This window comes from Poecilia reticulata, chromosome 11 (assembly GCF_904066995.2).
Source record: "Poecilia reticulata chromosome 11, P_reticulata-male-v2, whole genome shotgun sequence".
NCBI classification, from domain to species: Eukaryota; Metazoa; Chordata; class Actinopteri; order Cyprinodontiformes; family Poeciliidae; genus Poecilia; species Poecilia reticulata.
This window is the reverse complement of record NC_088840.1, coordinates 7,363,416-7,385,881: the sequence shown is the minus strand read 5'-3', so window position 1 is coordinate 7,385,881 and position 22,466 is coordinate 7,363,416. Positions and strand designations below refer to the sequence as shown.

Sequence of the window (22,466 nt, the reverse complement as noted above, 5' to 3'; positions counted from 1 at the left end):
TTTATTCAACAAACATTGGAGAAAATACTAAAACTAACGATCCCGATAATTCGGACTGTTTTTGGGGGTTGACAGGATAAACATCTTTAATAGGAATTTATCGTGACAATAATATATCAAAAGTGTTATAAAAAAAGCTTATCACGATAAATAACAATATGATAAATACTCACCTGTAAGTAGGAGCACCATGAGGAGCTTCTGCAAATCTGAGCTTTGCAGAAGCTCAGATTTGAACAAAACGGTGGAGAAAAATAGCAAAACGAACAATCCCGACAACACAGGGCAGTTTCAGGTTTTATTTTAAACATCATTAATTGGAATTTGTGATGACAACGATAAATCAAGAAATAATCCTGGTAAGAAATGTATCGCGATGAATGATAAACGATACGATCAATGCCCGACGCCGAACGTTGTCAAGAGGAACGGAACTGGAATCAGACCAACTACTCCGTATTTTAATATTTACTCATGTCTGACCCTTGCAGGTGTACAAGGGTCTGGACATCATCACAAATAAGGTGAGTGCCGAGGAGCGCGCCCAGTGCGCACACCACATGTTGGACTTCGTGGATCCGTTGGTGCGGACCTACACGGTGGTGGACTTCAGGAACAAAGCGCTGGAGCTCATATCCTACACTCTTCAAATTCAATAACCAAGAAACTGTTTTTTTTTTCTTTTTTTTCTTCCACCTGATTCCACGCCGCGCCATCGACCCGCCACACGGCAGATTATTTGGCGGGAAACTTGGCAGGTCTAACGTACTAATTGGCTCGAACGCAGCAGCTCTGTTGACGCCGTGTCCTGATTCTTGCCTCTTGCAGATGTTTTGCTGGAAGAACGCAAAGCAGGAGATCGCTAGAGTTGATATTTATAGCGGAGCGTGTCTGTGGTGTGTCTTGACAAACACGCACGCCAACAGGCGCCGGCTCTGGGCGGTCACGCCCCGCAGACGCCGGCCACATCACACAGATGTGCAGAGAGGAGGCGATAACTAGAAAGAGAGAGAGAGAGGTATTAATAGATCGGCGCACACACACATGCTTGTCTGCCGTTTTTTTATTCTTACGCACACACTTTGAAGGGATGCGGGAGCTCCAAGAATAGGATCGGTGCAGCAGGAACCTGCTGGTGGCGAAGAGGAAGAGCTGAATACAGATTAGGAGGAAAAGGAGAGAAACAGGGAGTCGGTGTGAGTTTAAGTTTAAGGACGCAGGATCTGATGTCGCATCATTTCCACCCACCACTAAACACGCCACTCGCAGAAACCCCTCCCCCCGTGGCTTCCCATCCTCTTGATTTCTGCTGCTTGTCAATAACCTTCCTCCGCTCTTCTTTGCAGAGAGGCAGGCCTGTAAGTGGACAACAGGCGAGTGATGATGCCTGATGGGCTTTTATCTGGTTTGAGGGGTTATTTGATTAGCCCACAGTAAGAGGCGGGGGAGGAGGAGGCTTAGGATGAAAGAAGATGCGACAGAGGAAATAAGGTGTGGCGCTTCTGTCTGTGACACCAAACAGCTCTCGTCCTCCAGTTTCTCTGCTGCTGCTCATTCGTTTGAATTGAAGTGAGTATTCAAAGTGAAGAATCAAGAGATGATAGTAAAACACAAACATCAATTATCTCTCTTTAACATCTTTAATAGGGATGCACCGACTCTATTCTAGCCGTTCATGGATGTTTAAAAAGTCTTTTCTAACAAGTCCGATTTTGGCCGATACCAATTTATTTGAAAGGTTGCCAAGTTATACCAACAAAGTTGCTAAGTTGGCAACAATCGGCTGATTATCGTTAGCTGCTCGCATTCAGATTTGTGCAGGTAGGGTAACGGGGCAGTGGCTGATTTTCAGACGTTTACAACAAAAGATAAAATTGGTTTCTTATGTAAGCATTAGCCAATCGCATCTCACATAAATATGAGGACATTAATTGTTGCACCCCTAAGCTAGTGGGTAGTTTTACCCAATAAGTTGCCAACACGCCCTTTAAGTTACTTCAGTAATTAAAATTTACACAAAGGGTGGAAATTTTTTATTTTTTTTCTCAACAAAACGCCACTCATTCTCAGAGGTTTCGACATCCTCCTTAACTCGCTCCAACGTCGGCGACATGCGCAGCAGAAACAAGCTGCCCATCGTTGTTGGAGGAACAAACTATTACATCGAGTCTCTGCTGTGGAAAGTCCTGCTGGACACGGGGGTGAGCGAGTTTATGCAATACTTATCATCCTCCTCGTTTCTCTTTATGTTAAGTCAAAGGTTTAGATTTGGTGATGGACGATGTAAAGTCTAGTTAGCTTATGTTTGGAATCATCGTTTTTTTTTTTTTTCTTATGCTAATGATGCCATACCTTGTGGATTTTGTACATTCGGCTAAATCTGAGCTAAAAAGTCTTGAATAATTGAAGATATGTGAAGCGAACGTGCCTCGCAGCAGGAGAATGAGGACTCGGGGGACGGAGCAGACGGAGGCCAAAGCAGGAAGATGGAGCTGGAGAAACTGGGTGGAGAGGAGCTGCATAAAAGGCTGGCTGAGGTGGATCCCAAAATGGCCTCCATGCTGCACCCAAATGACAAGCGCAAGATAGCCAGGTGAGGCAGCTGGTCATGTCATCAGCTCCATATGTCAAATGTTGTCTTTTGTTAACAGTGTGTGGTCATATTGTTGGTGCTTTGTTCCTTGGGTTGTTAAGTTGGCTTCGAGTTGGTTTTGGTTTGATCCGGAGTCGTATTCTGTTGAATATGGGAGTCACAGGGACCCAAAGTCGGAACGGAGCCAAAATAAATGGGACGTAATTCAAAGCTTTAACAAATCAGACTAAATCTTGCGAGACAATCCAACAGTTCTTCTCCATATTTCATGAAAATATTGGAGGAGCGAGAAAAATGGACCGGGATTTTTATTTTTTTTTTCTGGTCAGTACCAGTTTGTGGTTTTCTCTGAGGTCGGACCTGCTGGTTCCTTTTTTAACCAATTTTTATGTTTTTTAGTTATAAATTATTATACATAAGAGTAAATATGTGTTTAGCACTCTATAATTGAGGTTATTGTTTGGAATCCTAATTAAAAATAATGACAATCTTATTATCGCTATGTCTACGATGAAAGCATGTGTAAAAATTCAAAGTATTACGTTCCTGTATTTGGCCTGGATCAGTTCCCAACAAGGAAAAATTAGCAAATATCAATCCCATGCATCTTTTCAAAATGCCAAACTACAAATAAAAATAAACTAATACACTTTGGTTTACTCGTATGGGCAAGAAACGGTTTGTTTGAAATGAATGTAGTAAGGGACGAAATGATGATTGCTAATACAGTTTCCTTAGCTAGTCTTTTATCATTTAGCAAAAGAAGCAAAATAGTGCTACTATGAGCAAAGCATAGTACATAATGTGACATATAATGGGGTTGGGAATGTGTGAAAACATAGCCCATGATATGGTTGTTATCTGTTCTTTTAGCAGCTGTGCTAGGTGCTAACTTAAGCTAGTCGGTTAGATGCTAACAGCAGCGGATGTGTACAAAAGTGTTAGCTTAGTGCTATGTTCTTATTTTTCAATGTTATTCTGATATAAAAATTTCACAGTATGAAGTTTTCTTTAACTTTAATAGACATTAGAAACAAAAAGGTCATTCTTTCCAAAACTATAGACTTGCTTAATTTTATTTTTTAGTGACTCTTAGAAAGAGGTGCAAGTCTATGTCTCCACTTACTTTCAACATTTTGCTGTTCGTAATGCCGCTGTAGCGGGTTAGCATACATTTTTAGCATTGTACAAGTAAAAACTAACTTAATTTGCATTGTGAAAGAAGTTAATCTTTTTAACCTGACAGTAATTGACAGTAAATTTTAATAGCATTTCTACTAGCCATGGTGTTATACATGAATCTTTGCCGCTGTTTTAGTCAGAGGTAAATCTAGTCGAATAGCTTCTTGTTTATTCAGAGACTGTTTTCCATTACGACGGAGTTAAACAATATCCTGTTTCGACTTGGTGTGCCGTGTCCTCAGCCCCAAACTCATAATCCATAACTTATAGCAAAAGCTGACAGATTGCTTTATTACATCTGGAAGCTACTTCTTTTTTCATTACAAAGCATAAAGTTGTTGCCGCTGAAAGCCATCGGCGCAACGGGGAAATAACAGGAATCATATACTTGCTAGAAAAAAAACAAAGTAGTTGGAAGTAATTCAGCTACAGAGTAAAAGGAGCTAATTAAACTCACATTTGCGAGTAATATCTTGTAGTTTGGTGGGATATTCTTAGGCGACACACATTTTTTTGAGGTAAAACAGCACAGTAATTAGAGCTGTTTTTCTGAATCGCCTAATGCTGCAGATTCATGTTTGTAATTCATACAATTAGGTCTCTAACATAGCAGATATTCCCTTAACTTCATTCACAATATCCCCACCAGAGAAAGAGAAAGAGAGAGAGACAAAACGGGTTTTATTAATAAGGGGTTTTACTCTGGAAATTGGTAAATATAGTGACAAAGTCAATAAGTTTTAATCAGTGACTATAGAGGGGCCCAATATGAAGGTCATAAGCAGAAACATGACCCTGAATGTACATTCAGATCTACTTTTTCCAGAGGAGTGACATCGTCAGCAAATGCGTTTTTTGTGTTTCAAAGGCAGCGACTTCTTTTTGTTTTCATCTTTTACAAAAAGTTAACTTGTCTTGTCAGGCAAGTTTTCTTTTTTTGTTTTTTTTTTACATTTGTGGCTGAAACCAGATATTTAAACGCACTATATAGAATGAGAAGTAACAGTTTTATTGCTGCCTGTCGCACATTTAATCAGACTAAGCTTTTCCTGTTTTAAGCTAGTAAGGATTAACAAAAAGAAGTTTTTGGGGTTTTGTTTTGGTAATTTTTAAAAATTTCTCTTGGAATATTACAGACATTATTCACCATTTGAAAACAAAAATGCTTTTTTAAAAAAAAAAGTACATTCATTTATACAGGTTATCCCATTAAGATCCAACTTCTCATGTCCAAGAGAAACCAGTTTGGATGAAACAAAACAGAAAAACCTGCACAAATCGTTTTCCCTTTGCTTCACACCAGGCTGCTCTTTGTTTTTTCATATCATAGCTTAAATTATACCATTTGTTCCCCGGACCAGCTCTGCTTCCCGTTAGGTTTTTTTCTCTGGGTTTAGCCTGAAGAGATTGGGCCCTCTCCTCCTGACAGCCGGTTTCCTCTCGTGAGCGCAGCTTGACGGGTAGCAGCAGGAGCGGCGGTGTTTTATGTGAGCAGGTTAGGTTACCCTGTTCTTTATTCAGACTGGAGCTGACAGGCGTCATCTTTTCCTCCCAGCCTCGGTGTCCAGCCGGGCGTAACTAAAAAAGATGCGCTTTGCATTCAGATCCGTTTCTTTGTGGGATCTTATTTATCTCTTCACGCGTCCTTGGGGAGCGTTACCCAGCAGTCGTCGTCGTCAGCGTTCACAACAAGTTAACCCGCGTGATTAATTAGCGTCTCAGAAAAGGGAGCTGGAGGTTTTAATTTGCAGCGGATTTAGTGGATGAGTGGGCGGTTAACTCTGCTAATCTCGGTTTTACCCGGAGAGACTTTGGATGCGGGAAAAAGGAATCTGACTTCACAGAGTGAGAGCTTACCCTCTTTCCCTGCTTTTGTTCGCAGAAGTCTTCAGATTCACTACAACACGGGTGTTCCTCACAGCCGCTGGCTGGAGGAGCAGAGGCAGGGCGGTGACGGCCTCGGCGGGCCTCTGAGGTTCCCCGACCCCTGCATCTTCTGGCTGCACGCAGACATGGAGGGTGAGGACGGCAGAATCATCTTCTTCTATATCATTTCCATTCATTTTAAGCAGGTTTCATTCATTATAACTATATATACATATGTTTTAAATTCTGAATAAAAATCTTAAAAGTGTGGCGTTGCATTTTCTTTCACCCCTTTTTACTCTGTGTGAAGAGAAGAAAGCCATCGTTGAATCAGAGCTATAAGAAGTATGGAAAACAGCGATATGAAGCTAAACCTTTTGGCCAATGTGTAAAATGCTACGCAAGCTAACGCTACCTTAGCCTGAACATGTCAAACACCTGTTGGAAATGTGAGGTTGGCAGCATCATGCTGAGGTGGATGGAGATAAATTCAGAGCCATCCTGGAAGAAAATCTGTCACAAGATGCCAAAGACTTAAGACTGGGATGGAATTTCACTTTCCAGCAGGATCAGAACCCCAAAGAGCTCCAGTCGAATGTTTTAGCACACAGCAAGTTAATGTGCTAGAGCGGCCTAGTCAAAGTCTATATCTGAGAATCTGTGGCAAAATTAAGGAATTGATGTTCAGACATTCCACATCCAATCTGACTTGGTTTGAGCCATCCTGTCTTTTAGATACAAAGTATTTAATTAGTTTTAGGAATGCACTGATTGATAAATTGGGCCCGATTTCTGATATTTTGAGAGATTGGGGATCTGCCGGTATTTGCATGAGAAACCGATTTTATCCACTGATCTTATCGGCAACTGTCCGCTTTTGCTCAACCGTGAGAGAGGATTGATTAGCAAACTTACACGGCTAACAATTATCAACCACTCTTGCTAACTTAGCTGACTTTATCGCAACTTCAACAAAATAATCGGCATTGATAGAGTTTCAGCTCTAATTAAAACAATAACTGGTTCTATGAAGTCTTCACTCGAGGGGGTCAAAGACAAATGCACACCACACTTTTCAGTTAACCATGAATACATTCCCCTGCTTGAAGAGTTTACTCTGACGCATAAAGTCCCAACAAGATGAATTTTGAGATTAGCAACATGTGGGATGAAAACCTGTGCAAGGCACCATATTTGTAGACGTAAGGACAAACAAACACGTATTGGATCCGGTTTGTCTTTTAGCTCTGGACCAGCGCTTGGACGCCCGTGTAGATGAGATGCTGGCTGCAGGCCTGTTGGACGAACTCCGGGATTTCCACCTCCGATACAACCGACAGAAAGTCCAGGACGACAGGTGAGGAGTTCATTAATGCAACTAAATTTTTCGTCGCCCATATTGAGACTTAGTTGCTTGTTCCCTTCCTCAGTTATGCTCAAAATGAAGCCTAGAGATGTGGGTAAAGCTTATAATCCAGACGTTTTTAAGTTTCTTTAAAAGCGCTCCGCTCGCAGCCGAAGGAGACTCTGACGACATCAGGGAAAAACAATTTCTCCGACGTCTCGCCTCTCCTGCTGGAACCTTAAAAGGCTCTCTCTACATCGTCCCTCAGCACTCCCCCAAAACCTGTAAACACACTTTGAGAGGAAAGTTGCCAGTGTGTTGCTTTAGCACCCACTGGGAACGTTGCTTCTGTTTTACCTCAAACAGAAGCAACGTGTTTGAGATACGGGTTGGTTTGTGGCATTTCTTTGCTTCATAAACCAAAAACTCCTACCATCTTCAGACTTCCAGCGTCTGCTGAAGAACTGATTTACTGATGCTGCTAAGCGAGCGAGAGGAATCTGATGAGTACGGCTTTATTTCCCCATGCGCCCCATCTGATTCTGAGATTGCCGCTCTCGATTCCTCTGCGTAACCAGGGCGATGGGAGGGAAGTGAGCTCTGCCAAGCGACAGTCCGGTTATTTATCTCCCCCGTCGTAGTCTGACGGGCCACTCTTGCTGCGCGCTGTCGGCTCCCAGTGGCCTGCAGACCTATTTAGAGACGGCCCAGACGGCCGCGAGCCCCCGTTGACGAGTCCCTCCCTCTCTGTCAAGTTGCTACCTATCATGAAGATCTTTGATCGGAGTTTATTCCCTGAAGGAACGTGTTCCCTGATTGAAGATCCGATCTTCCCACAGATTTGGAGGCTGTGATGTTGTTTATTCAGGGGCGTCAGAGTAAAGAGGACGGCGTATCTTGTGTATGTTCTTCAAAGCAAGCAAGTGACCTTCGGAGTCGACTCGTAGGCAGCTCCCTCTGGTTGCTCCCAAGGCTGCCACTGCTGATCAGTCATCATCCGTGTGAGGCGTGACTAAACTATGAAAGGTCGCAAGACGCCGTCTGGATTCATCGGGATTGTCTCACTTTCTCGCCGGCTTTCCAGGGCCCTTCAGACGTTCGGAGCGGGGTTTGGTTTGGCGTCGATGACAGAACGCCTTCCTTTTTTCATTCTGATAATCCACATACCTGAGAAAGACGAGGCCTAGTGCAATCACTTGGCTTTCGTTGTCTCATGTAATTGAAGAGCCATTTTAATTTTCTACATTTCTTTTTTTTTGATAAGAGGACAGTAGTAACAGAAGAAGATTCCCGGTGATCGTCCTTGAATTCCAAAGGTGGAGGGACGATGGAAAACGTCTGGATTGACTTTCCCGCTCTCCAGAAATTGATCCAGGAAGGGTTATTTTTATTTCTAGCAGCGAGCTTTTCCTCTCCGTCTGGTACCCTTCCACCGGGACGTTTCCGAGTTCCGCTTTCTTTTTTTAGAGTCGCGCACATTAGATTTACAAGTCCGATTTTGAATCTCCAGTTTTTGTAAGGAAGACATGTATGTTTTCCCTGGCCTTTCTGCCCTGAGCAGTCATTAATTATTTATATTAGGAGCAGAGGAGCCGTCAGACTGTGTGGGTGGAGTAGAGCGCCATGAAACAGGGTCACATTAAAGTTTATAAAAAACCTTGCTGCTAGATTAAATGATTAAATTTTTTTAGCCATCTCTTGCAACTTTTGTTAGCGATTAGCATGGCTAGCATAACTAAAACAACAGTCTCCGTGGTCATTTCCGAAAAAATGCAGACTCACAGCAGTATGAGGTTCAAAACTCAAAAGGATACAGGGAGCGACTTTGCTGCAACACATAAACTTTTCTGTTATCTGCTGAAAGTCTTGCTCTCTCTCGCTCTTTTGCAGCTTCAGTAAACCACAGGAATTACTGTCTTTCTTCAAGTAGATTCCAGATACTTCCACCACACTGATTCCTCCGTAGTAAAGCGGTGTTCTTGTGAGCCTGTTAGCGCTTAGCATCACGCAGTCACAGATCAGAAAACGTTACGATTTTGTTTGTTCTGTGTGAAGTTTGGTCACGCCCCGGCTTCAGTAATAACTTCATCTCTGTGATACACAAAGCAGTAGATTGTGTGGGAAATGATGTTACTGTGAGAGTCGGATGCCGAGGATGCTGCTGGTTTCTCTCTTCTGTGCCCCCCGTTCCCTCTTCATCCCATCCCACCTTATGCTCCTCGTTATCCTTTGCCTTCCCAGCAGCAATCTGATCATCCCTTCACTTTCTGCCTCTCTCTCTCTCTTGCTCTCTCTCTCTCTCTCTCTCTCTCTCTCTCTCTCTCTCTCTTCTGCTGGTTGTTGTGACCAGACATCAAGGTCAAATTTCTCCCTCCTTCATTCCCTCTTTTCTCTTCCTCCCTACATTTCCTGTCCTCTGGAGCTTGTTCTCCAGTTTCTGCCTCTTCCCGTCTGGCCAGTTTTATTTTTTCCTTCTTCTTCTTGTTCCTCTTCCGAGTGTGTGGATTTACGGATCAGGTATCTGAGACGCAACACTTTTTAAACATTTTTTTTTAGCAATTATAGCTGATTGAATATGGCGCTTTTCTTTTCACTACTCCAGTTTGGCTTTGGCTAACGCTTCAGTCCAATAAAACACAAAAAGCGACTTGTATTGAATCTGGCAGCATGCATTTATCCGTTTCTTTAATAAAGAAAAACTAAAAAAGTAATTTGAAGAAAGATCAGTGGGCGTGTCTCGTCATGACGCTCGCTCATATACTTTGATGTTAAATATTAAACCAAACTACAACATGTTTACTGAAGCAGTAGAAAGGTAGTTGAGCCCTAACCCACCAACCATGAATGTTAGCTCTGCTAATGCTAAAGCACTGTACTAACACAATATTTGGCAGAAGCTAATGCTAAAGCGCCAACTTCAGTTCAGCTCCGCTGCCTGTGTTTTACTTTGTTCCTGTATGTTGGTTTGTTTGAGATAAAGTTAGTGGGAAAAACGAAAAGAGAGAAAATGAGAGAAGAGGAAGCGGAACTTCAAAGTAAAACCCTCTTCAAAGTAAAAGCATGAATATAAGCGTCCAGCTACTTTCATAACTCAATGATCAAAACTTGAACACAGATGTCAAACTTTATTCAATTGGAAGTTTACAACACATTCAAGTAAGTTGGCTCCTTTAGAAGTTACCTGGAAAAATAGTTCAGGGGAAATGAAGTGTCCTAAACGTTTTCAAAGTTAGTTAGCGCTAAGCAGAAATTAGCTCCATTATTAGCTCATTAGCATAACTACCTCCACCAACTGGGTGTTATAGTATTATAAAAAATATTTTAATATCTGTACTGCTGTATAGAAAATGCAAAACGAGAATAGTATCAGATTATCTAAGAGCGACTACCACTTCTTTCAGCATCTTGCGGCTTGCGCTCAAGGTAAAATAACTTGGGTTGACATGTTGTCCCCCTAATTGCCGACTTCTAGGGTGAAATTTCTGATTTCGAATTCTTTTGAGAACTTTTTACAAGACTTATGAGCTGCTACAAACTTCCTCCTGGATTCCTCAGATCTTATCACAACCAATTTCTACTTTTCTGCTCAGCATTTAGTGTCTGTAAACAAGTTGTGTATTTATTGCTGGGAGAGAGTAGCCTGCTGAGTTTTACCACCTGTGGGTCCTCATGTCGTCTACGTTCAGATGATTTTTGTTTGTTTGTTTGTTTTGCCAGTCACTCTATTTCTGGAAGGGTTTTTACATCTGCATGTGGGGCTGGAAGGAGAGATGGAGGGGAAGGAAAATGAGATCTGAATCACCGGCGCCATAAATGTCACGTCAAAGGAGGAAAGTTTACATATCGACGAGTCGTGTTTCCTCTGCTCCCCGCAGCCAAGACTATCAACACGGGATTTTCCAGTCGATCGGCTTTAAGGAGTTCCACGACTACCTGACGGCTCCGGAGAGCAGCAGCCAGCAGGAGAGAGACGAGCTGAGAGACAAAGGTCAGAGAAATACCCGACTTCACACTCGCTAGGTTTGTGGTCTGGTTGACCGTTCTCCGTTTCTGCTTCATCTTTTCCCTCCTTCAACTCTTTTTCAGGCATAGAAGCTTTGAAGATCGCCACAAAGCGCTACGCCCGCAAACAGAATAAGTGGGTCCGTAACCGTTTCCTCAAACGTAAGTTTCTGTCTGCCAGCTTGTGCACCGAGTAGTGTGTGTGTGTGTGTGTGTGTGTGTGTGTGTGTGTGTGTGTGTGTGTGTGTGTGTGTGTGTGTGTGTGTGTGTGTGTGTGTGTGTGTGTGTGTGTGTGTGTGTGTGTGTGAGAGTGTGTTTTCTCCTCCACAGCCGAGAATCTTAATGATCAGTCTCTGTTTCACAAACTGAGTTTCAGGCTCCTTATTAAACGCCTAAAGAGTCTCTCTGAGACTGTTTTATTGTGAAAATGCGTGTTTGTTTCTGGCTCTCCTTTTCATACAGAGATGCTTGTAAAAGTATTCCTGTGGCTTCACGTTTTTTTCTCTCTTTTTTTCCACATTAGAACCACAAACGGTGTATTTTACAGAAACAAAACCCACTGCAAATTGAAACTCATTTGTCACGACTACAAACCAATAGGGATGCACCGATTCCAGTTTTCTGACCGATATTTAGAAAAATTTACCTGCTAATTTTGACTTTGGTCAATTCTGTTTATTGTTTTTGTTTTAGCAAGAAAAGCGGCAGAATATAGCGACAAAAGTAAAACGGTGGTCTGACTGCTCGTCCGCCATGTTTTTCCTGTCCGCGTAGTTTCAGAGATTCACGCAGAGGAACGTGGTTGCTGAAATGACGGAATATGACTTTGTGGACGCATCAAACATAATCCAACCCATTGTCTTGCACTTCGTAATTGTGGCTTTTTATAGAAGAGTAGCAGGATGACAGGAGTCTGGTCAGATGAGACAAAAACTGAACCATTTTGACGTCCGTTTATCATGCTGTGTGTGCTGACAAGCTGAGACGGGAAACGTTGGAACATGTTGGGTGAATGCATCATGCTAGCTAGCATGGCCGCCAATGACTGCGGACGAACGGTTTTCCTGTAACAGCCGAATGTTTCTCCACCATTGGCACTTTTAGCAGCGCGTTCCTGGGGATGATTGGTAGCGCTCAGCTCCTCCTCCTGGCTCTGATTGATTGTTTTTGACAGGGAGCGGTGCACTTCTTCAGACGGCAATAGCAGAGGTGGAAGAAATTAATGTTTTCACAGATTATCTGTTTCATAAACTGTCACAACACAGTGACAGTTTTACCAAATATGTAATAAAAACAATTTTTATAAAATTTACGTACTGCAGCTTTAAACTAAGAATAATGGATAAAAGTATGACAAAGGGGGGCATGACTAAATAAGTTTATACTTCTGCCTGCCTCCTTTTCGAATAAATAGTTATCAAAAAGGTATATTATGAACATTTTAGAATAAGTAAGCTAATCTTTGTAGCAGCTTCTTCTACACAGTTTTCAGACGGGGAAGGGTGACGGTACGACAGGAAGTTTTAGGTGAGATGAGGTGGACAGATTTGACTTTATGCAGATGGAGCTTCTGTCGTAGAATAATGCTCCACCATCCATCCTCTCTGCACACCTGCAGCTCAGAAACTTTAGCTGCGCTCTCCCAGTTCTTGTCCTCTGTTGCCCCCCTGTTCTCCGCAGCGTTTGGACGCCGGCCCAGATTAGCCGTCGCAGCACGATGGATGCGTGCCCACGAACGCTGGCGAGTTCTCACTCCGGTCGCGGCCCGTTTCACCTCCGACTGCGTGTTTCCAAACATCCAGAAGGTGGCCGTGTCCCAGCCAGCGGCGTGGCCTTTAGTAACCCCGCCTCCTAATCCTGTTAGCCCCAAGTGGCTTAAAGGCCACAGCCGGGCCCTAAACCTCCACACCCCCTCTTTGTGACCGACTGCCTGCCTGCTCCGCACGCACCATATGGCCTGGTGTGTGTGTGTGTGTGTGTGTGTGTGCACGCACCTAGCTGTGTTACTGCTGCTTCACACACGCTTTAATCCGTCTGGAGTCGTCTGACTTTTGCACAGACGTTTGTTTTTTAGAGTGTTTGTGCCTCGCTTCGGAGGAATCGTGTTGACGCTGCGTGAAGCTATTTACCGATCCTGGAAGGCTGGATTTAACGGTGCTTTATGTGACATAATTAGGCAGCATCATGCTATGGGAAAGGTCTGATTTTTTTATTTTATTTCATTTTCTCCTCCTTCCTTGCTTTACATCCATCCATCTACTGATCATCCATCTGATTGTCACTGAATATTCAACCATCCATCTGTTAATCTGCATTCTTTCCTACATTTCTTCCAATGATTCTTACGTTCTTCCACTGGCAGCTCAAAGAATACACTTTAAAATATTTACTGTCGTTTATAAATCGCTTAGCGGCTTGGCACCACAATAAGTTAAAGATCAGCTGTCGTCATAGTAACCTTCCAGGCCTTTCAGGTCTTCTGGTTCTGGTTTTCTCTGCATCTCCAGAACCAGAACCAAACTCAGAGAGGCAGCATTCAGCTTCTATGCTCCACAAATCTGGAACAAACTTCCAGAAAACTGCAAAACAGCCGAAACACTGAGACCCTTAAAATCTAGATTAAAAACCCAGCTGTTTAGAGTTGCATTGGACCCATAATAAATGGAACATTGATCAACATATTTGATGCGTATTGATGATTTTGATGACGGCACTTGACAAAATGTAATATTTGTTACTGGTTTCTCTTTAAACCAGTAACAAATATTACTTTTTTAAGTAAAAAGAAGCACTCTCATTTTAAACATGGAAAGTTTTTGAATTCTGACACACGCACACACACGCAAACACACACACCTACACACACATTATGTCTCGGAACGGTGTGTGTAGCTCAGGTTGACCCCGGTTCTCCAGCTGGATCGGTTTGTTAAACAGGCGCGCGGCAGGTGTTGGCCGTCCTCTTGGCTTTGGTTACCGTGGGGATTTAAACAGCCGGTCGGCCGGCTCGAATGAAAGCAAGCTCACACTGACTTAGCTTTAAGTGCATGCGTAGGCCGGCTGTAAACATACAGTGCAGGTGTGTGCGTGTGTGTGTGCGTGTGTGTGTGTGTGTCGGCGTCTTTCAGAGAGGGCTGTTTTAATTGAAGGATTTAATTACCCTTAATGAAAATGGTAATGTGAGGTTATATTCATTTTATTAAGTGCCGGAACATCGGCCCCCCACATTCATGCGCACACCTACACACACGCACACACACACACACATCTGTAAGCACAATAAACAGGTGTAGCTTGACAGCGGCCTCGTGAGTGTTAAGTAACAGCGGTGTCTGTATCTTTTATTTAAAAGAGTGAGTGAGTGGATGGAGCGACACGCGGACGGAGAGGGGAGGTAACCCGACTCAGCCAGGGGGAACAGGTGCGGGACGAGTTCACACCTCCATCTTCCAGCGAGCGCGAAGCCAACACGAGCGCACACACACACACGCACACCTACACACACACACAAAAGATAAAGCCAAGACTGGAATTGTTTTCACAAGGTACAAGTGAGTGTGTGTGTGTGTGTGTGTGTGTGTGTGTGTGTGTGTGTGTGTGTGTGTGTGTGTGTGTGTGTGTGTGTGTGTGACTAAAGAGTCCTTATTTAATTTCCAGACACAGGTCTGTGTTAGTCAGTGATTACCTGCTGGCTTTTAAAAGCATGTGACTCAGAGGAGGCGATTAATTAATAAATTACCTCTGTGTGAAGAAGAAAACTTTTTGATATTATGGTTTAATGAGCTTTACTTTTTTTTTTTTTTTACATATGTGTAAAAAAAAAAAAAAACACCAACCACCGTGTGGTTGGTGGGTTCAAAGTGATCCAGTGTTTTCTGGAACATATTTTACTTTGTTTTTTATTTCAGCTTTTCTTTACTCCATTTCTTTATCTTTAAACAACATCCTTCCACATGACTTTATTCAGCCAATGCTACGAGTTTAGCTGCGTTTCCTTTGCAAATGTACGCCAAACTTTGTCAACATTCCGCTAAAGTCGAAAAAAACCCCGCAAGTTAGCATTTGCAGTGTTTCCATTAAATAAGAAACACAATTAAAATCACACAGGAATAAGTTTGTTCACATGATAAGTTATTAAAAAACACGCTGCGCCATGATCTTTTAGCTACTTTCTGTTGTCGTCTTCTTTGTGGTTTATGACAGTGGTAATGTCCGATTCATCCTAGCACCAAAACTTTCTATCGATAAACAAGATTTTTTTTTTCCCCTGAAATTGCCCTATGATTAAAGTGATTAAGTGAATTTTATGGTGAATGGAAACGCAGCCATCAATCAGAAACGCCATTATCTATAAAACTTTGGATGCCACAACGAGTAAATAACACAAAAATGCATTTAAAATTAGTCATTTTGCCAAAATGACTAACTCAATTACAGTTTGTTTTTGTTTAGTTTTTTGTATTTAAAGGAGTGCTGGTTGTAGTTGGGATCAGCTGAAAATAAAACTATATAAAGCTTTCATCCGCTGGTTTCAAACCATAAAATCTCCTTTGAGCTTCTCACTCAGAAGGGATTTTTGTTTTTCACCGTCTTCATGGGAATGTCTGTTTTATTCAGTGTGAGAGAACAAACAGCAGATCTGCTGGAACCCAAAAGCTAGCGGTTTTGCTAACCTAAATTAAACCCAACAGCTCCAGTTTGTTCATGTGACATCAGTGGTTTAGACTTCATTGTAGACACAAACAACATAACTAAGAAATAGTGACAGAAAAGATATGTGACTTTAAAGTTCCACGAGAATACCAAAGCGGGGTAAAAGCTAACCGCTAGCCATGCTAACGTTAGCATTTTAGTCAAAGATTGCTTCCAGGGTTAGCAAAAGGGCTATTTCTCTTTCTAATGGGTCTAAACAGCTGCGTTTCCTTTGCAAATGTACGCCAAACTTTGTCAACATTCCGCTAATGTCGAAAAAACGTCGTCTCTAGTTAAACATCTAAAATGCTGCATTGCTTTACACCGCACAGTTGGAGGCTCATTAAATATTTACTCAGTGAAAACCAAAACAAAATTTGAAAAGAAAATTTTCAAAGCTTTTTGTTTTAGCATTAGTACCACATTAGATTGAAACGAGCACGACATTCACAGAATATAGACTGATCTGAAAATATTTATCTCTTCACTGCTGTACACCTGGTGGGGCTTCTTTAAAGTACTTTAAAACAGGAAATCTCAGATTATTAACTAAAACTTCTTCCGCATCGGATCCAGAAAAAACGAACAAAACAAAACAAAAAACAGGAAAGTACAGGTGGAAAAAGATTTTAGTTAAATTAATTTTAGGAAAATATATTTCCATAAGTCTCCTGTCAGTTATAAACGGCGGATTAAAGCGGGAGCTGAGGAAGACACAAGGTGGAAGAGGAACTGAAAGAAAGCGGAACAGCGAGTACGGGCGGCGTTCCAGTTGGAGCGACAGACAGCGAATCCCAGCTGGTCCAGGGGACGAGTTAACAGCAGCAGCACACACACACACACACACACACACACACACACACACACACACACACACACACACACACACACACTCAGCAAACACGAGAGCGGGTGCTGCAAGTGACTCTTGGCCCGCTTAGTGCAACAGGTGGACTACTGTTTCAACACACAATACACACACTCGCTGGCAAGCAGCTGCTCAGCGGCGGATTATTCTCCGTCTTTTTAGCAAAACGATCCCCCCCCCCTCCTTACGAGCCTGAAAACGAACCTTTTTGCTTTGTGTGTATGTGGGGCTCCGGGTTCCTCGTGTTGTGTGAACACCTAGATCTGTTTACAGTCAGGATACTCTAACGGAGGATTAGATAATTAGATTTCAGGTTAAAGACGGGCTTTGCGGCCAGGCTTAGACAGTTTAATGTCAGTTTAATGTTCTCTGAAGTGGTACATTTGTCTTTTGTCCCTTCGCCGTCGTCTTTATCGGTCGTCGCCCGACAAAGGAGGGGATTAAAAGTTTTGGATTTCACCAGAACCGGAGGACGAAGGGAAAGGGGTTTCCGTCCAGCACCTGCACCTCGCAGCGTCCACCGTTTCATTTACCGGCGCTTCGCCCTGCCCCAGTGGGAGGCTGATGAATGCCAAGGGCAATTATGGGATGAGTGGTGGTGTTCGGAGAGATACAGACACAAAGCGAAGAGATAGAAGCAGCCGGTGGGAGCAGGACGTCGGCTGATGAAGGTGGACTGTTTATCGACAACGCTAAAAAAGAAAACGCTTGTTCGCCGCCCAGCTGTTGCTCCTCACTGCGTGGCGCGAGGTTCCAAAAAAAGTTACAGCTCTGGAGCCGCTAAAACTTTCCGTCATGAAATGGAGGCATCTCCATCTGAAATAAAAAGTAAAGCTTTGTTTCAGCATCGCCTTTCAATATATAAACATCAGAAAGTTCTTCGTAGTCCACGTTACATGGCTAATTAACGAGCTAACATCGTCACTCTGTTAATGTTGCGTAGTCTGCGCGTTCTGTCCGCAGACAGTTGAGATTCCCAGTCAAGTGTACCAATCCACCTCATTATAGCGCCAAACCTTTTTATAGAAAAATAAGAGAAGTTTGATAAATTGGTACAATATTCTGTGTCATAAGTAGTAAAACTATATCTGAAGGTCGCAGGTGTGGATTTAGTTTTAGCTGAAGTCTGTATATCAAAAGTCAGACAGATGACAATGAATTCTAATGACGTATTGAACAGGTAAAGATTTGAAGTAAAGAGGCTAGTGAAACTTATCGCGTCTGTAATAACGGAGGCCCAGTCGACTCCCAGTGGAGCTGCAAGCATCAGTCAGGATGCTGTCTGCTGCCCGCCCTCCAATTCACACTTGAGTCTGTGTGAAAAGGATTAGGCCATAATTGAGTTGGCAAACAGTACTTTAAAGGTTAATGGGATTCATTTGCATGAGAATCTGCTTAAAGGTGGGGCCGGCCAGTCTGCAGAAGGACTGATCATATTTGAACTCGAGAGACAAATAAATACACTCCTCTGTTCTGTTCTTTGAAAGATCTGACTTTCAAGGACACGCGGTGTTGGGACAATACGTCCCACTGAAGGACAATCTGACTAAATGTGACAGCTTTCTCTCATGTCTCCAGACTTCTGAATAATGGGATGTTTGTGCAGAATTTTGGGGGGGAAAACTGAAGAAATTAGGCATCAATCGTAACAGGTCACTATGGCAATTTCTTAGTAGAAATGCACCGATCCTATAGTAATGCCTGTATCAGTCCCGATATTCAGATAAAATCTAGATTGAATATCGGTAACAATGTGCCCAATCTATAAGGGTGGAGCAAATCAGCCAGGTCAGCGCAATTTCATCAGATGTTGACGTAACGCATGGCTGTGGTAAACAGGAAGTCGAGGTTGCAAACTAGCCTCCCTGAAACTAGCATCTCTGAAAAACACAGAGAATTTTTAGGAATGTCTCTGTTTGGCAAGTTCTTCAGTCATGCCAACTAGCATTGGCAATGCTAAATGCTATCTGGAGACATAGAGAAAAGAAATGCTATTCTAATGATTATCACAGCGCAAACAGCCTATCAGAGAGGTAAACGTTCGGTATGTCAGAACTTACTCAGTGAATGCGTTTTCATCTCCCCTTTAGTGCTTTAACTCGGTTTTTGGGGGATGGGGGGAACACATCAACCGAGCGTAAAAACTTATTTGTGAAACTGAGGAAGCTATTTTAAATTCTGCTACGTCCATAAACCTTTTCTAATGCGACACGGCTTTAGATTTGGACTTTAGCTGGGATATTCTACCACACAGCCTCTCCATATTGTATGGCTGCATGTTCAGGGTTGTTGGAAGGTGAACCTCCAACATCTTGATCGTTTTCATGCTCTGACAATATAATCAAATATTGTTTGAAGAGGTGTCATTAAAGGTTTGTAGTTCAACAAACAGCTTCTGGACAGCTGAAGCTGAGCTTGAGGCCTTCCTGGTTGGTTATTTAAACATAACGAGCTTTTTTTTAAAGGGGGGTGAGTTAGCGTCCAGCCTCGAATCGGAAACCTGACGGTTCTGTTTGGGTCTTCTATTGTTGTGCTGATTTACAAACCCACATGGAGCCAACTCATTTCATTTATGCATAAAGCAGTGGGACAAAAGCTGTACAAATGAGTGAGGAATGGCTAACAGGAAGGGGTTCACTGGCGCCTGAAAGCCAGAAACGGACTAAATAAGCAGGATTAAAATGAAAAGGTCATCGCTATTGGCTCTAATCTGTCCACATTCAAGTCTTCAATTGATTCGGCTTTAGACACCACAGGTACTGAAGAGTGAAAATAACAAGAAGGCAAATTTTGAAGCACCTGCCAAAGGTTTGGAACCAGCAGGAGAAAGTGTGGCCTTTCCTCTCCAGTATCTCGTCTAAATGGTGAGTTTAATGACGTCTCGGTGCCAGAAAGCCTCCAAATCTGAACAAGCAAAACTAAATTCATACTTTCCACATGCGTGTCAGATAAGTGATTTTAACAACAGCCCACTGTTTCAAAAAGCTCGACTGCCTGCTGTTGGTGTTGTTGACAGAAGTTTTTAGCTGTGATGTGTTCATCTTCAGACTGGAAGTGGGCGTTTCCACAGCGCTAACGCTGGTTGGCTAATTCCAGCAGCAGAAATCAGAGACAGATAGAAATCACTCATCTGTAGAGACCGTTTCAAAACGTCCAACAAGAAAATTGACGTTTTTTTAATGATTTTATTTTTGTTTCTTTATTATTTGTTTTTAACAGCCTACGTCTATTTCACATTATTTCAGGAGTTTGTTTTTAACGTAATGGGCAGGTATCAACATTTAGCCCTCCCTACTTTAAAAACATCCCTTAAACATCTAATCTATTAAAACGGTATTATTTATGTTGATGCTCTTATTCTGAAATGTAACGGACCGTTCTCTTTTTAAGAGGAGTTGCGTAAACGCCGCTAATGTCGCATCGGCCAACACAATCCGCCTGCTGCTATTACGTCTAAATGCCTAATAGGTTTTCTGACACACCGGGTTACAAGTTTCAGTTTCTCTATTAAACCAAATTAACAAATTTAAAGTAGGCTAGCAATAATTTAAGAAAAGAAAAAGTCAAATGCCGGATGTACAAAATTGCGGCCCTGGTTGCATCTTTACTGAGCGACGCAACAAAACCCAAACAGACGAGCAGAGCAGAGCAGAGCAGAGCAGAGCAGAGCAGAGCAGAGCTGCCTTCACTAAAGATCTTTTGTTTCGTTTAATGCATAAAAACTGCTTTATCTTCTGTGTGGATGTAAAACAACCTTCATCTAAAAATGATTTTTTTTCACACTCGTTAAGAAAGGTGGAGGAGAAATGCTTCACGGTTTTTCAAGCGTAGCATTTGTACTCGGACCCCTTTACTTTGATGCCCCTAAATAACCAGTAAACGGCATCAGTTCAGCCTGTCGCCTGGAAAGTGAAAACGTATGGAGCTAAATACGAGACACAATCAACGTTTGAGGCTAAAATCTGTCACAGTTTTTGTCTGTAACAGGCTGCATGCTGTCGTTGCATCAGCCAGTCCTGACAACTCGGTGGAGGGCAGGGACGCTTTAAAGCGCAGGCCTGGCCCAGACACTGCTGACTGGTGCAAAACGAACACACACACACACACACACACACACACACACACACACACACACACACACACACACACAAGGGGGGTGGGGGGGGCAGGAAAACGTCAGAGAGCGAGGGAGTGACTGAAAGCCGAAACGAGACTGATGGCAACGGGAAGGGATGCTGCGCAGGAGGATGATGGGAGGAGGAAGGAGAGGAAGACATTATCGAGCTGCTGTGAGTCAGCAGGTTGACGGAGCTTCGGGGTGCGGCTGCAGCGCGTCAATCCCCCCTCTTCTCCCCCCCCCCCCCTCCCCCCACCATCCCTCTGCTCATCGTCTTCTGTCGGTCAGACCAGCCGGAGCCTGTTTGGTCCGCTCAGAATCAGGCGGCGCGGGTCACGGACTCCGATGGATTGAATTTATCGGGTTCAGTTCACGACGCCTGGAGTGTGAAATCGATCGGCACAGAGAGGCCGACACCGAGATGAGTCCTAAAAGCAGTGCTGTCGTTAACCCGACGAGGGAGAGCAAATCGTTTCACATGATCAGCTAAAAGTGATGTTAAAAAGTTCAGTGATTGTGTGTGTGTGTGTGTGTGCGCGTGTGTGTGTAGGACCAGGCGACAGCGTCCCGGCTGTGTACAGCCTGGATGTGACTGACGTGTCCAGGTGGGAGGAGTCGGTGCTGAAGCCTGCACTGCAGATCCTGGACAGTCTCAGCAAGGTGGGGCCGGCTGCAGGGGGGTCAGCCGGGTTCAACAGTCCTCCTGACTCCAGTTCGTTAGTTATTGCCCACTTTGTTCTTTTTTTTTGTGCTTTTCTTTACTTTTATTCCTTCTTTTTACCACATTTTGGAACTTTTCCGTCCTCCATCTTTGCTTGTTTTCCTGGAACTTTTCTCCCTCGTTCTGCTTTCCGTTCCGGATTGTGTTTTCCATTTATTTTAGGAATTTTATCACCAAGTGAAACACGTGAAATAGATTAAATTCACACGGATGGTTGTTGGAAAGCCTCCATTTCTGGCAATTATTATGTTTTAACACTTACATTAAATGAGAATATAACATTTAAAGTCAGAGCAATAAAAAAAAAACTATTTTTGAAAACAGAAATGCGGTTTTGAAGGAAAAGTATGTTTAATAACTGCTTAAAGGTTATTTTGAAAAGGTACTTTTCATTTTTCAAACTTAATTTATTCAATATGACTGTAGATGTTTAAAAAAGCAAAGCAACTCACATTTCATACTTTTCTTTGCGCACTGGCATGAAAAATACAGATAAAATTAATTTTAATATTAAACAGTTAAGGTAAAACTATGGGATACTGACAGAGACGCAGCAACCAATTGTAACATTTATGTATATTTTTTTTTGTCCTTTGATGATGTGACGGAAACAAAGTACGAGTATGAAGGAAAATGAACAAGAAATATGCAACTTTAAATGTAAAAATCCAACTTTTTGAAGCCTTTGTCGTTTATATCTAAAAGATTAGCTGAGTCTAAAACATTCAGTACACAAGCATCTCAAATCAGTTTGCAGAATTAGCATGCTAATGTTAGCTTGCTTCCTCTGTGTTTTTATACTACTTATTGATAATTTTACCTCATAAGTTTTTTTTCTTCTTGTGGTTCACGTTTATAATGGAAGGGCTTTGGCTCTCATTGTTTCCTGTCTGAAAATCATAATTTGGCTCTCTGTTGCCCCGGTGACAGGGTGAGGAGCCGGCTTTTCCCCCAATCAGACTGCAGGATCAGCAGAGAAACAAACGCAGCCGCCACACCTGCGACGCGTGTGACAAAATCATAATCGGAGATGTGGAGTGGACAGGTGAGGATGTCATGCCTCCTCCGTTTATTTGTCCA

The 22,466-nt window shown here is 42.8% G+C and overlaps 1 protein-coding gene and 1 long non-coding RNA gene across 5 annotated transcripts in view; one reads left to right on the top strand and one right to left on the bottom strand.

Annotated features, from left to right (window-relative positions):
* trit1 (tRNA isopentenyltransferase 1) overlaps positions 1 to 22,466 on the top strand; it is a 38,558-nt gene that overhangs the window by 14,674 nt on the left and 1,418 nt on the right. Inside the window, exons 2-10 of one of the 4 annotated variants that reach the window (XM_008421483.3) lie at positions 492 to 632; positions 2,103 to 2,201; positions 2,439 to 2,593; positions 5,658 to 5,794; positions 6,887 to 6,998; positions 10,862 to 10,974; positions 11,073 to 11,150; positions 21,216 to 21,325; positions 22,317 to 22,431. In XM_008421483.3, coding sequence (XP_008419705.2) covers positions 492 to 632; positions 2,103 to 2,201; positions 2,439 to 2,593; positions 5,658 to 5,794; positions 6,887 to 6,998; positions 10,862 to 10,974; positions 11,073 to 11,150; positions 21,216 to 21,325; positions 22,317 to 22,431 — 1,060 coding nt within the window. Of the gene's footprint in view, positions 1 to 491; positions 633 to 2,102; positions 2,202 to 2,435; positions 2,594 to 5,657; positions 5,795 to 6,886; positions 6,999 to 10,861; positions 10,975 to 11,072; positions 11,151 to 21,215; positions 21,624 to 22,316; positions 22,432 to 22,466 lie in introns of those variants that run through there. The other 3 variants (XM_008421482.3, XM_017307589.2, XM_081612256.1) reach the window with 3 other exon arrangements.
* On the bottom strand, positions 286 to 5,768 carry LOC103472099 (uncharacterized). The gene is made up of 3 exons (XR_014089635.1): positions 5,633 to 5,768; positions 1,082 to 1,152; positions 286 to 998 (listed from the first exon to the last, which is right to left on the bottom strand). It is a non-coding gene; the product is annotated as an uncharacterized LOC103472099 (long non-coding RNA).